The sequence below is a fragment of the Cryptomeria japonica genome, chromosome 2 (genome assembly GCF_030272615.1).
Source record: "Cryptomeria japonica chromosome 2, Sugi_1.0, whole genome shotgun sequence".
NCBI lineage: Eukaryota > Viridiplantae > Streptophyta > Pinopsida > Cupressales > Cupressaceae > Cryptomeria > Cryptomeria japonica.
In genome coordinates, this window is record NC_081406.1 from 2311429 (window position 1) to 2327004 (window position 15576).

Consider the following 15576-nt stretch of genomic DNA (forward strand, 5'->3'; position numbering starts at 1 on the left):
CAATTATCCTAAATGCACTATTTTATCAAGCAATGGCATTACAAAAAATCAACATGTGCATCAAATTAGCAAAAGCGCTAAACAAAATGACAAAAGCACTAACAGACATCGCATAAGCGCTAAATTACCAAAGGTGCTAAAATACATGAAAAATGCATTAAAATGTTTTCTAAAAGTACAAAAACTACAAAAGCGTTAAATAAACAACCAAATGCGTTAAAACATTTACCATATGCACTACATTAACAAAAGCACTAAAAGCAATACCAAATGCATTAAAAGAAAATCCGTAAGCACTCAAAGAGCATATGTGTTACATGAATGAGCAAAGGCATAGAAAGAAATCATGAATGCGCTAAAAGAAGCTACGAAAGTGTAAAACAATTATAGCACCTACGAAAATTCAAATTTTGACCTAAAAAATGCATTAAATGCTTGAAAACAAGGTGTACAGATGTACATACCGAGGGCCCATAATCACCTGGTCTCTGAAATCTATGGACACACTCGAATCGGTGTATGCAGTATGGGATCACCATCTTTGCTGACAACACTCTGCTCCAATCACTCCTATCCACACATCACTCCTAAAGCTCCACGTGTGCAAATGAGTTGGATGTGGACCCAACCCTGCTATATGTAGCCTATTTTAACCTAATTGGAAGCATAATGACCATGTAATGTCGAGGTAACCTAAACCAACATTGAAGCCTATTTTTGCCATTTTCTTAATCCAAATTCTTTTATTTTCTCATTCATGAGATCGCTCACCCATTTCCATGCTTCACCCCGAATTTTTCAAAAAAATTCACCAACCAATCTCTTGAGGGGGCATACCATCCACATCATGCTGACGTCAAGGGCAAACTGAGACTTGATTCACATTGTCTCAAAGAGGGGCAAAATGTATACACCTAAAAATGAATAAAGATAATTAAATAAATTTATTATTTATTTAGTGGCTTTATTCTTCTATCAAAAATAAATTGAATAATTTATTTCTTTGATTCACTTATCGTATTCCTCTAAATCAATTTATTAATTAAATATTTATTATTTAATTAAAATTCATCACAATTCTTTTGTCTACCTTGATTAAATAATTCTAAATTATTTAATTAATCATCTAACCTAAATCTTCAATTTTAATTCCACATCATCATGCCACTGCATCACCATGTGGCTAAACAAATTAAATATTTGTAATTCTTCAGTTATCCTCAACATCATCCCTAGTCAATAGGATGAGGAGACTTATGTGTCCTATTTTCTATATTCCCTCTCACATCCCTATATCCTAGAGGGTGGTTTTGTCCACATCAACTTGGTCAAAATGACTCATTGTCCACTTGTCCTAGGAAGCCTAAATCTTCTCCAACCTCCCTAGATTGTTGACTTCGTCATGTCCTGGAAAACCTATATTCTCTCCAACTATCCTATATCTTTGGAGTCTTCATTCTTGGTCAAGATGAGCATGATGCCATGTGTAATCTCTTTCCACCTTGCCATCGTAGGAGGAACATCTTCCCCCTTTATCTCTCACATCTCAACCAATTCTTCTCAACCATTCATTCTCTCAAAATTCACTCTCAACCATTGATCTTTGCCACCTTGGATTTCAGCCATGAAAAATCTATAAAAGGAAGCCTCTTTCCAACATTTGAAGATAGTCACCATTAGAGCATTCCAGCAAATAGAGCATTTCAAAAGTGTGCCTTTGGCTTAGTATAGTCTCACTTAGCAGCTTATCATATCATAATCCATCATTGCATTGCATTATCCTCACTCTCTATTCTAGTTGCATTGAAGGTCCACTCCATTACATCTCTCATACCACATAGTTCATTCAACCTTTTTCATCTTGAAGCTAATAGTAGTGCATTATGAGAGCAACCATGCCAACAAGATTAGAACTTGATAGGACACAATGGGACATACATGAAGGTTTACTGTTTTAGTTTACTTTGTTTATTTTGTTTCATTGGTAATTTGGTCATTTTGTAGGATTTGTAAGTCTTATGGTAGGTTATTTTAGTAGTCTTACAGTAGTTAAATTTCCTTATCACATTCATCACTATACCTACAAATATGAGTTCATTTGCATTAGAATCAATTTCCATGTGCACTATCTTCAATTTGTTGAATATATTTCATTATAATTTCTTGAAAGATTATTGAGAGCATTTTCATCAATTCTAAGATTAGAGTTAAAGTTGCCATGCTCTACTTTGTACTCGAGCACTTTATACACACGATCCCTATTAATTGTAGAGTTATAATTGATGTTGCGTTGATGCCTTCTTGGAACAATAATGATTGGCAAATGATCTATTGTATGTGGCAAAATTTGTGGAAAACTAATCGTATTCCTTTTATATCTATATTGACCACCAATTGCATGTGTAACTTGTAGTATTGGACTAACACGTGCAATCAACATTTCTCCTACTTGAGTCAAATTCGCAAGCTCCTCTGGTTGTGGCTCAGGATCCATATTATTTGTAGTTGAAAATCTATGATTACCTCTCTCTTGTCAACATCTATTGCATAAAGGATCTTCATAAGTGCAATATACTTTGATTATTGGATAACATTCTTGATAAATATAACATGTCTCTCATTGTAAAGTTATCCAATTGATGTCAAAATCTCAATTGGAATCTTTTGAAATCAACATGAAGCATTCCATTTGGATTTCGTATGTTTTTTATATTTCTTTCTATACCAATTGTTTCTTGTACACTGTTACTTCAAGCCTTGTTCTAGCATATCTTTGTCTTCAAGCTTCATTATCTCTTATTCTTTGTCCTTCCCTTTCAACTTCTATTATTTCTTCTTGGTGTCGTCTTTGATATTCTCTTTGATATTGTCTTTGGTTTTCTCTTTAGAGGTCTTCTTTGCTCCTTTGACTCAAAATTCAATTTTGGTCACACCATAGCTATAAAAAAATCACATTGACAAAAATTAACTATATTATTATTGGAGCATTTTTTGTTGGTTGTGTATGTAACAATTTATGTTTTTGAAGATCCCTCAAAGGGAAATATGAGAGCATATGATGGTAGATGAAAAGGTAATACTTATTATGTTGGTGACAAGTCACATAATTGAAACAAATAGTTTTTATATCTTTTTTATAATTCATATACTAATACAATGTCATATTAGCAAAGTGTACAATAAATTTGAAATTTTAGAATTAGATGTGATTAAAAAAGTGTAAGAAAATGTAATTTTGTTCATTCTTTCTGCTACCCCATTTTGTTGAGGAGTGTAAGGAGTAGTCTTTTGCTAAACAATACATGTATGCTTACAGAACTCGTCAAATTCCCTGGAACAATATTCACCCCCATTGTTAGTCCTCAACACTTCTATCTTATAATTTGATTGCTTTTCCACTAAGGCCTTAAAATCCTTAAACTTAGTGAAGCCTCATATTTAGAATGCATAAAATAAGTCCAAGTGTATCTCCATGAAGGAAACATAATACCGAGGCTTACCCAAAAAAAACATCTACTAGACCACACACATCGAAATTCATAATTTCTAATGATCTTCTTTACCTTATAGATTCCTTTAGGAAATGATCTATTATATTTACCAAACACACAATGCTCACAAAAATCATTTTTTCCAATAGAATAACTAGAAAGACTATCAACCAACCTTTTATTTTGAATGGTCCTAAGACCTTTTTCACCATTGTGACCCAATCTATAGTGCCACATCATACATGCATTTTCATTGCTAGTTACATTAGCATATTTACAAAAAGTAGAGGCACTATGCCTAAACAAAGTCCCTGTCTGAGACCCTTTAGTTATCACCAAACTCCCTCATTGCAACCTGCAACCAGACTTGTCAAATGTCACATGCACTCTAGGATCATTCAACTTAGATACAAAAAGAAGATTTCTCGCAAGTCCTAGAATATACAAAACATTATCAATGGTTTTTACTCTTCCATCATTGAAACGTCACTTTGCGTTTCTTTTACCAACAACCTTCTTCGCACTATTATCACAAGAAAACAATATCCCTCCCAAACTTCTTCCCCTAATGCATAACCATTCATGTCTCAATATGGACATGGGAAAGTGTGTATTTTGTCCATTTTGATTAATCTTTATCACCTCTTAACATTCACCTCTTGAAAATGAAATTACAAATAACCATTAAATACAAATATTTAATATTTTTCTTACAAGTCCTAGAGAACACTTTCCAAGAAACATGGAGACATGAATGGATTAGGATTGTAAGGTTAACATTACCTTATCTTGACAAAATGTATGTTTATTTTAAAAAACAAAACAGGTACTCAATCTATATAGGTAGGAGTTTACGTTCAGGGTCTTGATCCTTAATGGGTACCCTTTAAAAAAAATTTAAAAATAGGTGCCCATTCCTATCGAGATGTTTTCTACCTACAATGCTTCCACTAAAAGGGAACAACACATTATCTTATTTTTACCCTAGACCCACCATTTTATTTTATTTAGGAGTCTCATGTTTCTTGAAAGAAAATTTTTTTTATTTTATTTTATAAAAGGCATTATCACCTTGTTCAAACTTGTAATCTCAACAACCCAACAAAGGTCCTCAACTTGTGAGAATAAAAACTCAATGAAGGCACATGTCTTGCTAGCATGTTAGCTCAATGAAGCACATGACCTACAATCTTAGTGGTTTGAAGACAGTTTGAACCTTGGCGTATACCACAAGAAGTTTGTGACTTGACCAATACATTGTGTCATTAATAGAATTGAGATAAAATGTATTGAAAACATTAAAAATAAGGTGCTTTAAAATGTATAAAGGATTTTGTTGTTGTTGTGTACAAGATCTTAATCTTTCTGTGAAATTGAAAATGGGTGAGTTTTATTAAGATAAAAAAAATGAAATTGAAATCAATTGAGATGAAATGTAGTATAAAATAGTCTATAAGTCCTTGAGATCAACTTGACTGATAGAATCTAAGGGTCACAATGAAGGTTGGAGGACCCCCATTACCCTAGAGAACAATTCCTTACTCTAGCTAGCTATTTGCTTGAAGTTGGAGAAATTGTTGAATAAATTTCATAGTGGGTTATGTGTGAATTTCAACACATATGGACGAGAGCACATTCATACCATTAATATCAATTGAGATAAAAATTAGTATATTATGGTCTACGTCCCTTAAGATCAACTTGGTGTATAAAATCAATGGGTCAAAATGATGGTTGGCAAACTTGTCATGAAGTTAAAGGACAATTCCTCTCTCTAGCTAGCTATTTGCTTATAGTTAGGGTAAAATTATTGGATAATATTCATGTTAGGTGTAACTATGAAATTCAACACACAAAAAGTATGGATAAAAGAGCACAAAGCATAAAAAAACCAAGATTTTACCTTATACCTGATTGTGCCTCTATTTGAACCAAAGAGATAATTTGACCCAAATTGAAAGAAACATAAATTTGTATTAAAAATTTATGTGAAAATAGCCTACAAGACTTTATTTATATATTTTGAGGATAACTGATTAATAACTAAGACTAGATTTTAAGATTTTTATCCTAATTTTTTAACTTACAATTCTTAAACTTAATCAAAATTGTGAATCCTTATGCATTGTCAATTTCTTCTCCACGTGCCATTGTCAAATCCCTTGCTAAATTGAATCATAATTGCAAGTCATTAGCATTCAAATCTTTTGTCAAATTGTGAGTCAAAAGAGCTAGTCCGTCTCATAATTGGTGCACACACTTAATTGATTTTGTTATGTATTTTTCAAGCAAAATTAATCTCGATAATTTATTAAAGTTTCAATAAGGTCTACAAGAAGAAAAAGAACCAAAACCATCTAAACAAAGACTATATAAGAACTATACATAGAAACAAATACTATACAATGAAGATTGAACATAGTAACACTTGAAGTTTAAAGCACTTCTAAAGTTGCTTGGAACAACTAACATCCTTTTCATGTAAATGTAGAAGCTAGTACTTTTTTCATTCCAAAATCTTGTTGTGGGAAGCATCTGTCTTCAACTGAAAACACAAAAAGGTCATTTGTAACATAATGTCATAGTAAATTGTAGCATTTCAACCTCATGAGGCAAAATGTGATTAGAAAACATACTTAAACATCTACTCTTCCAAATATGCAGCAAAAGTTTTGGTTTTAAAGATGTATTGACTCAGCATTTCAATTGAATTGGGGCTACTTGTTTGACATTTTTTGTTGACTATCAACACCAAGAATTTGCAAGTCTACAATGACTTTAAAATTGTTTAATAGTTGATCGTTATGTTGGATGTCTCATAATACCTACTTAATTGTTTATGGGCTTCAAAATTTGTAACAGCAATGCAATGAATGAAATATTATAGTGCACGCCAAAAAACTACCTATTAAATATTATAATTTTACAATTTTATGCCTTACACTTATTTTCCAAATATTAGTCAATCAAACTTGTTAACATGCTAATTTTTTAGCCTTTATAAGACCACTCTGGCCTAAATATAAACTTTAACTTAAATGGGATATACTCTTAGGTTGAATCATTTGACCCCAAAACAACCAAATGGTCAAGTCTTACATCTACTCTATCAAGAAACTTGGACAAGTCTAGGGTCACTCCCTCAACAAACTTCATCAAGACTTGCAAGAAAAAAATTTAATAACTAAATATTTTTTTATAAAACAACAAAAATAAAATAAAACCCAACCTTAAAGTATATTTTTTTAAGAAAAGAATTTTAAAATCTGACAACTATCAAAGTATCAAATTTTAAAATAACATAGCCTTAATTTGAACTGCCCCTTAAACCCATTCTCACTCAATAACCTCAAAGGACTTAATTTGAGCTACCCCTTGACCCTAACCCACTACCAAATTTTGGAAAGCAAAAAAGCAAAAAAATATTGTCCAAAAAATTTTTAATAAATTTATTCTATTCATAGTTTAGTTTACCCCATTCCAAATAATGAAAAAATCTCAGCCAATATGCAGGAAAATAAGTAGTGAAACACCAACCCTAAACCTGAACAACCAACATAGGGAGTATTTAACATATTTAAAAATTTGTGTGCCACTTTTCCGCACAATGCAAATGTAGAATGCTTTCCAGCCTTGGATATAAACCTAGTGATACCAGCTCAGCTATATGTTGAGTTTCCCTGGCATTTCTTTGAAAGAGAGATCAATTTGTGCTTTTTGAAAAAGAGGCCACAAATTCAAATCTCACAAGGAGTAAGGTACGTAGAGGTACCTTCCGCAAGGAGTATTGGGTAGTCCAATAATACTATAAACCATCTACCGCCCAATTGATTGCATTCTTACAAACAGTGAGAGAAGCAAGCAAATCACTAACCCAATTAACAATGTTCCACCGGCGTTGGGGTCAAGGGGACGCGGGGATAAGTTTCAGGGACAGGGGGACCAAGGGCCTAAGTTTGGGGACTGCGGGGAGACGGCGGCGAGGGGGTGGCAGGGTGGTGGTGCTGATATAGTTATACATATACATATAGTACTTGAAAAACTAGTTTTGAAAAGATGTATGACAGTATAACAGTATAAGAATTACATTTCAAATGAAACTATTGGAAATTTGAAATACTAAATCTAAATACCAAGATTTCTTCAATGCTAATTGCTAAATAAAATTTGACAATTTAAATTGTCAAATTGGAGATTTCTATTATATCGAAAAAGGAAAATATGAATATATGATGCCATTGCAAAGTCTATAAAAATGATTACGTGATTCATCATTACAATGAGTAGCCAAATACAAATACTAATAACAATAGCATTACAAAAGAGACTAGAGTCAAAGTCCAAATGACAAAACTTAAAATGTAGCTGGGGAAAGGGTGGGGCCCATGTCCAATTAACAATGTTCCACCAACGTTGGGGTCGGGGGGTTGTGGGGATGGGTTTCCGGGATGAGGGGACCAAGGGCCTAAGTTTGGGGACGGCGGCGAGGGGGTGGCAGGGTGGTGCTGCTGATATAGTTATACATATACATATAGTACTTGAAAAACTAGTTTTGAAAAGATGTATGACAGTATAACAGTATAATAATTACATTTCAAATGAAACTATTGGAAATTTGAAATACTAAATCTAAATACCAAGATTTCTTCAATGCTAATTGCTAAATAAAATTTGACAAATTAAATTGTCAAATTGGAGATTTCTATTATATCGAAAAAGGAAAATATGAATATCTGATGCCATTGCAAAGTCTATAAAGATGATTACATGATTCATCATTACAATGAGTAGCCAAATACAAATACTAATAACAATAGCATTACAAAAGAGACTAGAGTCAAAGTCAAAATGACAAAACTCAAAATATAGTTGGGGAAAGGGTGGGGCCCGTGTCCAATTAGGGTTACCCCCCAACCCCCAAAAATGTCACTTTTTTTTTAAATTTTAGTTTTAAAACCTGCAATTTACGTCGAGAAACGCCCCCCACGTCTCCCAAGGAGACGTGGATACATCTCCCAAGGAGACTTGAGGACATCTCCACGTCTCCTTGGGAGAGCTTTGGTGGCGGTGGCGGGACCACATCCCCGTGGAACACTGCCAATTAATGACCAAAAGCATTCAGAGAAAGCTTTGTGGGATTATTTGAGCAAAGGATTGATCAACAATGCATATAACCTTAGTAAGATCCTGGTTGGAGTCCCATGTTTTGGGCTTCAACCCATTGAGGTTTTGGGGGAAACTGGATCTCAAACAGAACGATTTGAGGGTATTTACAGTCACTTTTTCAAATTCTGTGTAGAGATGTGGAGAGGGCTTTGATGCCTAATGTGGATTTTCTTGAGGAAGTCAGGATTTAGTGCTCATTAGTTAATGATAAAAAAAAAATACAGGATTCCTCCTGTACTGAGGATAGCATTAAGACTCGTAGCAACCCGGGATCAACATTTGGTTGTTATTTTGGTGAGCTGCATATAAGAAGTCAAAGAATAATCAGATGAGAAGAGAACAGAGTTCCAGTACAGGTAACTAAAACAGAAAATCCAATATAGCCCGCCTACAAGCTAAGTTGTTCCAATAAGAATAATGTTATCAAGTTTGATCCACATCAAAGGGAATAATGTCTGGCCAGGTGGTTCCAAGGAGGAGTATTCCTAAGCTTTTTCGTTGGAAATTGCTGTGATAGGATAGAATTCTTTCGATGCGTAATAATGGTTTCACTGACTTGTCTAGTGGAACTAGTCAAATGGAAAGGCGAGAACGTTACCATGACTGTTGACTCTGGGTTTATAGCTTCCTGAGCTTGCTCCCAACTAATTACGGAATCAAAATATTTTAAGGTGGCCAATAACAAGGTCTGCCATTTTCATGTTTAGGTAAGAAAACAGAGAAATCGCAGCGTATATAATTGAGCTCTTGTGCATAACCATCTGGTGAATTATAATAGCAGTACTAGACCCTTCGATAATATATCAATGCATTATTGAGTAGCTAAAATTGCTGACTTCAGAGAAACTTCACAAGCATCGTAAGAGTTAAAGGGTCATTTGCTAAATCATAGCATTTTCGCAGAAAGAAATTAAGAAAATTAAAATTATAATGAACTTCTATAAAATATAATGCCTTTTGGCAAAAATAACAACTTCAACAAATCTCGGGCAGACACTGTAAACTTTCAGCTCCACAATGCCTGCGCAAGACTGCTGCCAATAATTCAGTTTCTAAACAATTGCCACCATGAATTTCAGGGGACTATTCTGCAATTTTAAACAATTGTTGCACTGCATTTATGAGGACGGTTCTGTTTTATCTTTCAAATTTTAATTTGAACATACTACAAGAGAGCACCTGCTGCAAAAGAATTGCGGGAGATTCTGTTTTATTGCATTATGTTATTCTGAAAATCTTCATTTTGAACAGATAACTTGGGACCACCTAATCAAAGGAATAGCCACAGCAGCCACTATCGTAAGTATCATAATTTGCCTTCTTTTAGGTTTTCTAGCCAGGTAATTCTTTGGATTTCCGTTCAAAGAAAAAGTAGAAAATAAATTTGATAAGATCTTTGTTAAAAAACCTAATATTGCAATGTGTCATTCTAAGCGGTTATGCTTCCAGTAGCAATGTGATACACTTAAGGCTGGATTTACCTAGGAGGGGGATACTGCTTCTAGTTTTAATATTGCAGGTTGCTCCGTGAAAGCTGCTGAATGTAGCTGTCAAGGTTAAAAAAGGATCCTGACCAGAAGTGGCCAAGTTTTGTGCCAGAAGAATGAAGCATTCCATCACATGCTCATTAACTTTTTAGTCAAGTAGCAGTTTTGTGACTAGAATTCTATTTTAGCAGTGTTTGTTTGTTGTAATTCTCTTAGCAGACCCCCTAAGAAAAATTAGGATTGGCCCTTTCCATTGGATAACTAGGTGAGGATATATGCTCATAAATGAATAGGAATGGAGATAGAAGTGCTCTAAGTCTACCTTCAATACATACTAGAATGTACTACATCAAATATAATAATGGGATTGATTACGCATATATTATAAATTAGCAGTTGAAATCAATAATTAACAATTTAAAATTTGACCATTAACAACCTGCTTTTGGCTGAGGAACTGATTGGAAGGGCAAATTGCCTTTGTTGCAGCAGCTGCTTGGTCTACTCTGAGTCTGCTCAATTCTGCTAGTATTGCTTGGGTGGATAACAATCGAGACTTCATTAGTGCAGCATGACCGATTTCTGGGCTTAAGGCAACCACACCCTTTGTAAATTGCTGCATGACGGATGCATGCACTACATTTCACCACATCAAAATAATGCTCATGCTCATGCTCATGTTCATGGCTATTACTGTGATTATGGTTATGGTCATGGCGATGTTCATGATTATGATCATGGTTGTGGGTATGGTTATGATTGTGATTGTGCTCATGGCCATGGTTCTCTTTACACGTACCATGATCATGATTGTGAAGATGATCTGCATGCCCATTCACATCTGGACCATCTTTGCAACAGCCATCATGATCATGATGATGATGATGATGATGAGCATGACCACCTTTCTCTCTTTTCAAGAGAAGCATGCTGTGGAATATTACAATCAGGCAAGTTCCTGTGTCTGCTAGCACAGCCATCCACAAGTAGATATAACCCATGAAAGTAAGCACCACCAAGGCTACCTTGGTAAACAGGGAGAATGCAACATTTATGTATATTGTCCTCATTGATTTCCGCCCTATTTTCACTGCACCAGCAATCTTCCTTATATCATTAGACATGAGAGCTACATCTGCAGATTCCATGGCTACTGCAGAGCCCTGCACACCCATAGCTATCCCCACATCTGCTGATGCCAATGCTGGTGCATCATTAATTCCATCGCCCACCATGCCAGTCATGCCCTCCTTCTTTAGCTCTCCAATAAATCTCAGCTTGTCTTCCGGTAGTAATTGGGCATGAACTTCAATTTCTCCTACCTGCACACCATTAACAGGGCTCCTCTGTCAGTTAAAAATGATATGACAGGATTGCCTACTCAAATCAGCCATTTAAGGCATGTACCTCTTTTTTTACTTCTGCAGCAGAAACAGCAGTATCACCTGTGAGCATGACCAGTCTGATTCCTAATTTCTGAAATTAGTAAGAAACCAAAAAAAAAAAAATTAATTAATCTATGAAAACAGAACAAAAATAATGACAAGCAAATCACCAAACAAAAAAATTGAAAAACAAACTTCAAAAGCTAGATGCATCCTAAAAGCAAAAAATTTATTAATAGCTAACCTTAAGTTTGTTAACTGCTTTTGCTGCTTGTGGCCGAATACGGTCTGCCACACTAAATACTCCTACAAATTTTGTATCTACTCCTACATATGCCACTGTGGAGCCTTCCATTTTCCATGTGTCTGGTACATCTATAATCCACCATTGCTAAAATATTACCAGTCTGAAAGTTGTAATAGGAAGAACAATTAATGTTGCAAGCGCCAATTTTACCTTGGCCCCAGCAAAGCCGAGATTTCAAACGGCTGTTGCCAATATAAACATTGTGGCCAGCAATTAGCCCGCAGATGCCCTCTCCTTGCAATATATTGAAATCTTTCACCTCGGCAGAGGGCTCAATGCCCTCTTGTCTACAGTATGCTACCACTGCCGTGGCCATAGGATGTGCTGATTTACTCTCCAGACTTGATATCCTGTATATATTTATGCATTTCCTTTATTATCTTACGTTTACCTATGGATATATATGAATAGATCCAAACAGAATGTTTCTGGAAAGCATATGATGGAGCTTTTTACATACCAATGCAACAACTCTCTCTCTCTATCTGCAGCCTCTGAATCCACAAACTTGATGTCCACCACTTGAAATTGTCCTTCTGTGAGAGTCCCCGTCTTGTCAAAGGCTATAGACTTGAGCTTTCCCAAGGCTTCTAGAAACCCTCCACCTTTGATGAGAAGGCCAAGCCTTGCAGCAGTGGCCAAGCCACAAGCAGTAGCAACGGGTGTGGAGATGACAAGAGCACAGGGGCAAGCAGATACAAGAAGAACAAGCGCTTTGTATATGTATTCATGAACATGCAACGACCGCTTGATAAATGGCATTATTGCTACTGCTATTGCCACTAGTACAACCACTGAAATATATACAATAAAGATGATTATTTTCCATGTACATACTAAGGCACAACCTAATAAAGGGAAAATTTCACAGAACAGATTTGTGAACCTAAGATCTTCCTATGACTATGCTCCGCATACCAGGAACTCTCTTGCTATAGCTACCAGTCCCTTCATGCTCCGGGATGTAGCTCAGTTTCTTCAACCAAGGATACAATTAAAACTTGACGAAAGTTTAGCGCGGCCTTTTTTAAACACAGCATACCTGGGGTATAGTACTTGGCAAATCGCTGTAAAAACTGCTCCGTGCGGGACTGTTGGTTTTGGGCTTCTTCCACAAGCTTCACCATCTTTGCCACTCTAGAGTCCTCTGCCTTGGCGACAGTCTTTACACTTAAATACCCTGCATTTCTCAGTAGTTTATGACACATCCTTTCCAAAGGTTTTTCGTACTGTAGCGAATTGTTGAAACCTTGAAGAACGGAATATTCAAACAGTTAAACTAACATCCATACTAATCATTCAGGTAATTTTAGGTTACCTGTAAGATTCGTGGTGCCACCCCACACCGCCTCACCCACTTCTTTATCCACAGGCACGGATTCACCAGTCAAGCTACTCTCATCTACAGAACTTGTACCAGATATCACAAGGCCATCTAGGGGAATGCTTTCGCCAGCTTTCACGGCCAGAACGTTGTTAATTTCCACATCCTTAACAGGCACTTTTTCACCTGTTTCCTCGATCACAGCAGTTTGAGGTACCAGATTCATCACAGCCGATATAGCCTTTCGGGCCTGAAACAACCAGATATTTAACCCTAAATTTCTAAATTGAGTGAACTTCGCTGAAACAAATGCAAATTCAAACAAAAATATATTAACCTTGTCGGCTGATCTAGATTCAAGCCATTCCGCTAACGTAAAGAGAAAGACAATGGTGGCTCCTTCTACATAGTCCCCCAATGCAATCGCGCCTGCCACTGTTTGGAACAAACAAAGCTCATTGAAATTCCGTCTGAAACCAAGCAATCTTATATACCCAATACCTATGGCCAAATATATTCACATACTACAGAAAATATTCCCATCGGAAACATTTTCAGCTTATTTTAAAATCTCCTACACAAAACAGTGACAAATCATGGAAATTTAGTGCATACTCACTAATAATTTATATTTGTACAAAAAAAAAAAATCTATCTATTCATCATTCAAAATCTGTAAGCATGTTGTTCATGTTTAAACCGAATAAAGCAGAGGGCAACAACAGCAATTCTGTGCCTTACGCAACGCTTTTCATTGCAGAACCGTAACAAACATATCTTTTCCACAGCAAAATGAATCGTAAAAGAGAAGATTCAGAGAAAAAAATTAAAAAATGTAACGAAAATGTTTGCAAAATTGCAACTATACATAACTTAATCTTCAATTTAATTGAAAATCTAATGATGATTAAAGAAAAAAGAACGCAAATGTCATGGAATCCCTTTCCATAAAAAAGTCCCGAATTTTTTTCAGCTAATACCAGCACAGAAAACTATCGACCATTCTTACAACTCTTCCACTAGATCCTACCAAAATAACTGACTGATACAGGTAACAAATTAACTCTGTTTCATTCACCTGCAATGACCATGAGCACATTTATGTCGAGAATAAACCCCCGAATCGCTGCGAAACTTCTCAGTAATATTGGCGGAATGCCTACAGCTACTGCCGCCAAAGCAACAAATCGCAAGGGGCGATAATAATGACCGAACAAGGCAATCACCAGAAGAAATCCCGACGCCAGCGTATAGGGACTGGGCCATCGCTTCCCACTTCTCACTTTCCCAACAACCCTCAAACTCGCATCTAATCTCGCCCTATTCAAAACATTAACTGCACATCACAACCATATAACCAATTAATCAATAAATATAAACTCAAACAGTACGCCTGAATCTCGCATCCATCCTACCTAATTCCGAAGGCTGAATTGAAAGCGCATCGTGCAGGACAGTGACCGCCTTAGAAGCAACATTCACAGAAACCTTATGCACTCCAGGCAAAGGCTCCAGGAGACTCTGTATCAAAGGAACTTCCGAAGGGCAACAGATACCCATTACATCCATCATAGTTTTCGACATAACGCGATTCTCCTGATCCCCTGCACCCCCTCCTTCTAAGACTTCCGCCATGAAAGCTTGAATCTTCTTCACCAACCAAGCAGCGCACAGAAGAAAAAGTGTCTTTTTAAGTAGCACGCAAGCGCAAGCCCATGCTATGGCAGTGTGAATGAATGAAGTCTGACAAAATCGATCTCCCTTACTTATAATGCGCTCTATGCCCCAAAAAACATTCCAAATTCTTCCGCCGTGGCAGATGCCCTTTACTTTCGTTCAATTCAGAGGGGTATTTGGAGCACTTTGATTTCACCAATGGGTACTAATCTTAGACAGACACCAAAAGCATTGACATCTCAGTTTTGTGACTGTATCTGAAAAAGGAAAAGAAATGAAATGAAAAAATAATGGCGTAGATGAATACGGTAACCCTTAACCGCCTTCACGCGAAAGAGAAGGTGGTAGGTCAGCTAAAAGGATAGGCATGCGCACTTCGTTTTTCTCGTCACCTTTTAATTTTAGTGCGGCCGTTTTATTATTTTCCGGACGGCCAATATTATCGTATACACGGGGGAAAATTAGGGTAGTCCTAGTGTTCGTTGGCGATTTAATTTACGCGGGAAGCAAGCTCAAAAATCATAGGTAATTTTTTCTATTAGAAATAAGGAGATCAAAAATACAAAAGATCACAGAGTATCAGAGTTCAGAGGCCAAGCCTCACACCATCAAAAAAGAAGAATATACAACGAATCAGCAGGACAAAATCATAAACCAAGACACCTAGTAAAGCACTTCATCTCAGGGGTCCACCCAAGCCACCCATCCCATGGAGCCATCCATCCATACCATACTTTTC

The 15576-nt window shown here is 36.1% G+C and overlaps 1 protein-coding gene across 3 annotated transcripts; it reads right to left on the minus strand.

Moving 5' to 3' along the window:
- Positions 1-3615: 3615 nt before the first annotated feature.
- Positions 3616-15132, minus strand: LOC131050945 (cadmium/zinc-transporting ATPase HMA2). 3 transcript variants are annotated; one of them, XM_057985268.2, is made up of 11 exons: positions 14576-15132; positions 14239-14496; positions 13498-13595; positions 13155-13410; positions 12879-13016; positions 12297-12630; positions 11987-12186; positions 11774-11904; positions 11552-11620; positions 10584-11466; positions 3616-3846 (listed from the first exon to the last, which is right to left on the minus strand). In XM_057985268.2, exons 1-11 carry the CDS (start codon positions 14793-14795, stop codon positions 3824-3826), a joined length of 2610 nt encoding a protein of 869 aa, XP_057841251.2. In that variant the 5' UTR covers positions 14796-15132; the 3' UTR covers positions 3616-3823. The 3 variants fall into 3 exon arrangements, with proteins under 3 accessions (XP_057841251.2, XP_057841249.2, XP_057841250.2); XM_057985266.2 differs by lacking the exon at positions 3616-3846 and adding an exon at positions 5861-6036; XM_057985267.2 differs by lacking the exon at positions 3616-3846 and adding an exon at positions 8420-8956.
- Positions 15133-15576: the final 444 nt, after the last annotated feature.

Excerpts from the sequence above, each read along its gene's own strand:
- LOC131050945 (XM_057985266.2), bottom strand. The coding sequence starts at position 14,795 with ATGGCGGAAGTCTTAGAAGGAGGGGGTGCAGGGGATCAGGAGAATCGC. Across the intron at positions 13,411-13,497 it reads AATCTAGATCAGCCGACAAG|GCCCGAAAGGCTATATCGGC; the intron begins GTTAATATATTT and ends TGGTTGTTTCAG. Across the intron at positions 11,467-11,551 it reads CTGCAGAAGTAAAAAAAGAG|GTAGGAGAAATTGAAGTTCA; the intron begins GTACATGCCTTA and ends AATGGTGTGCAG.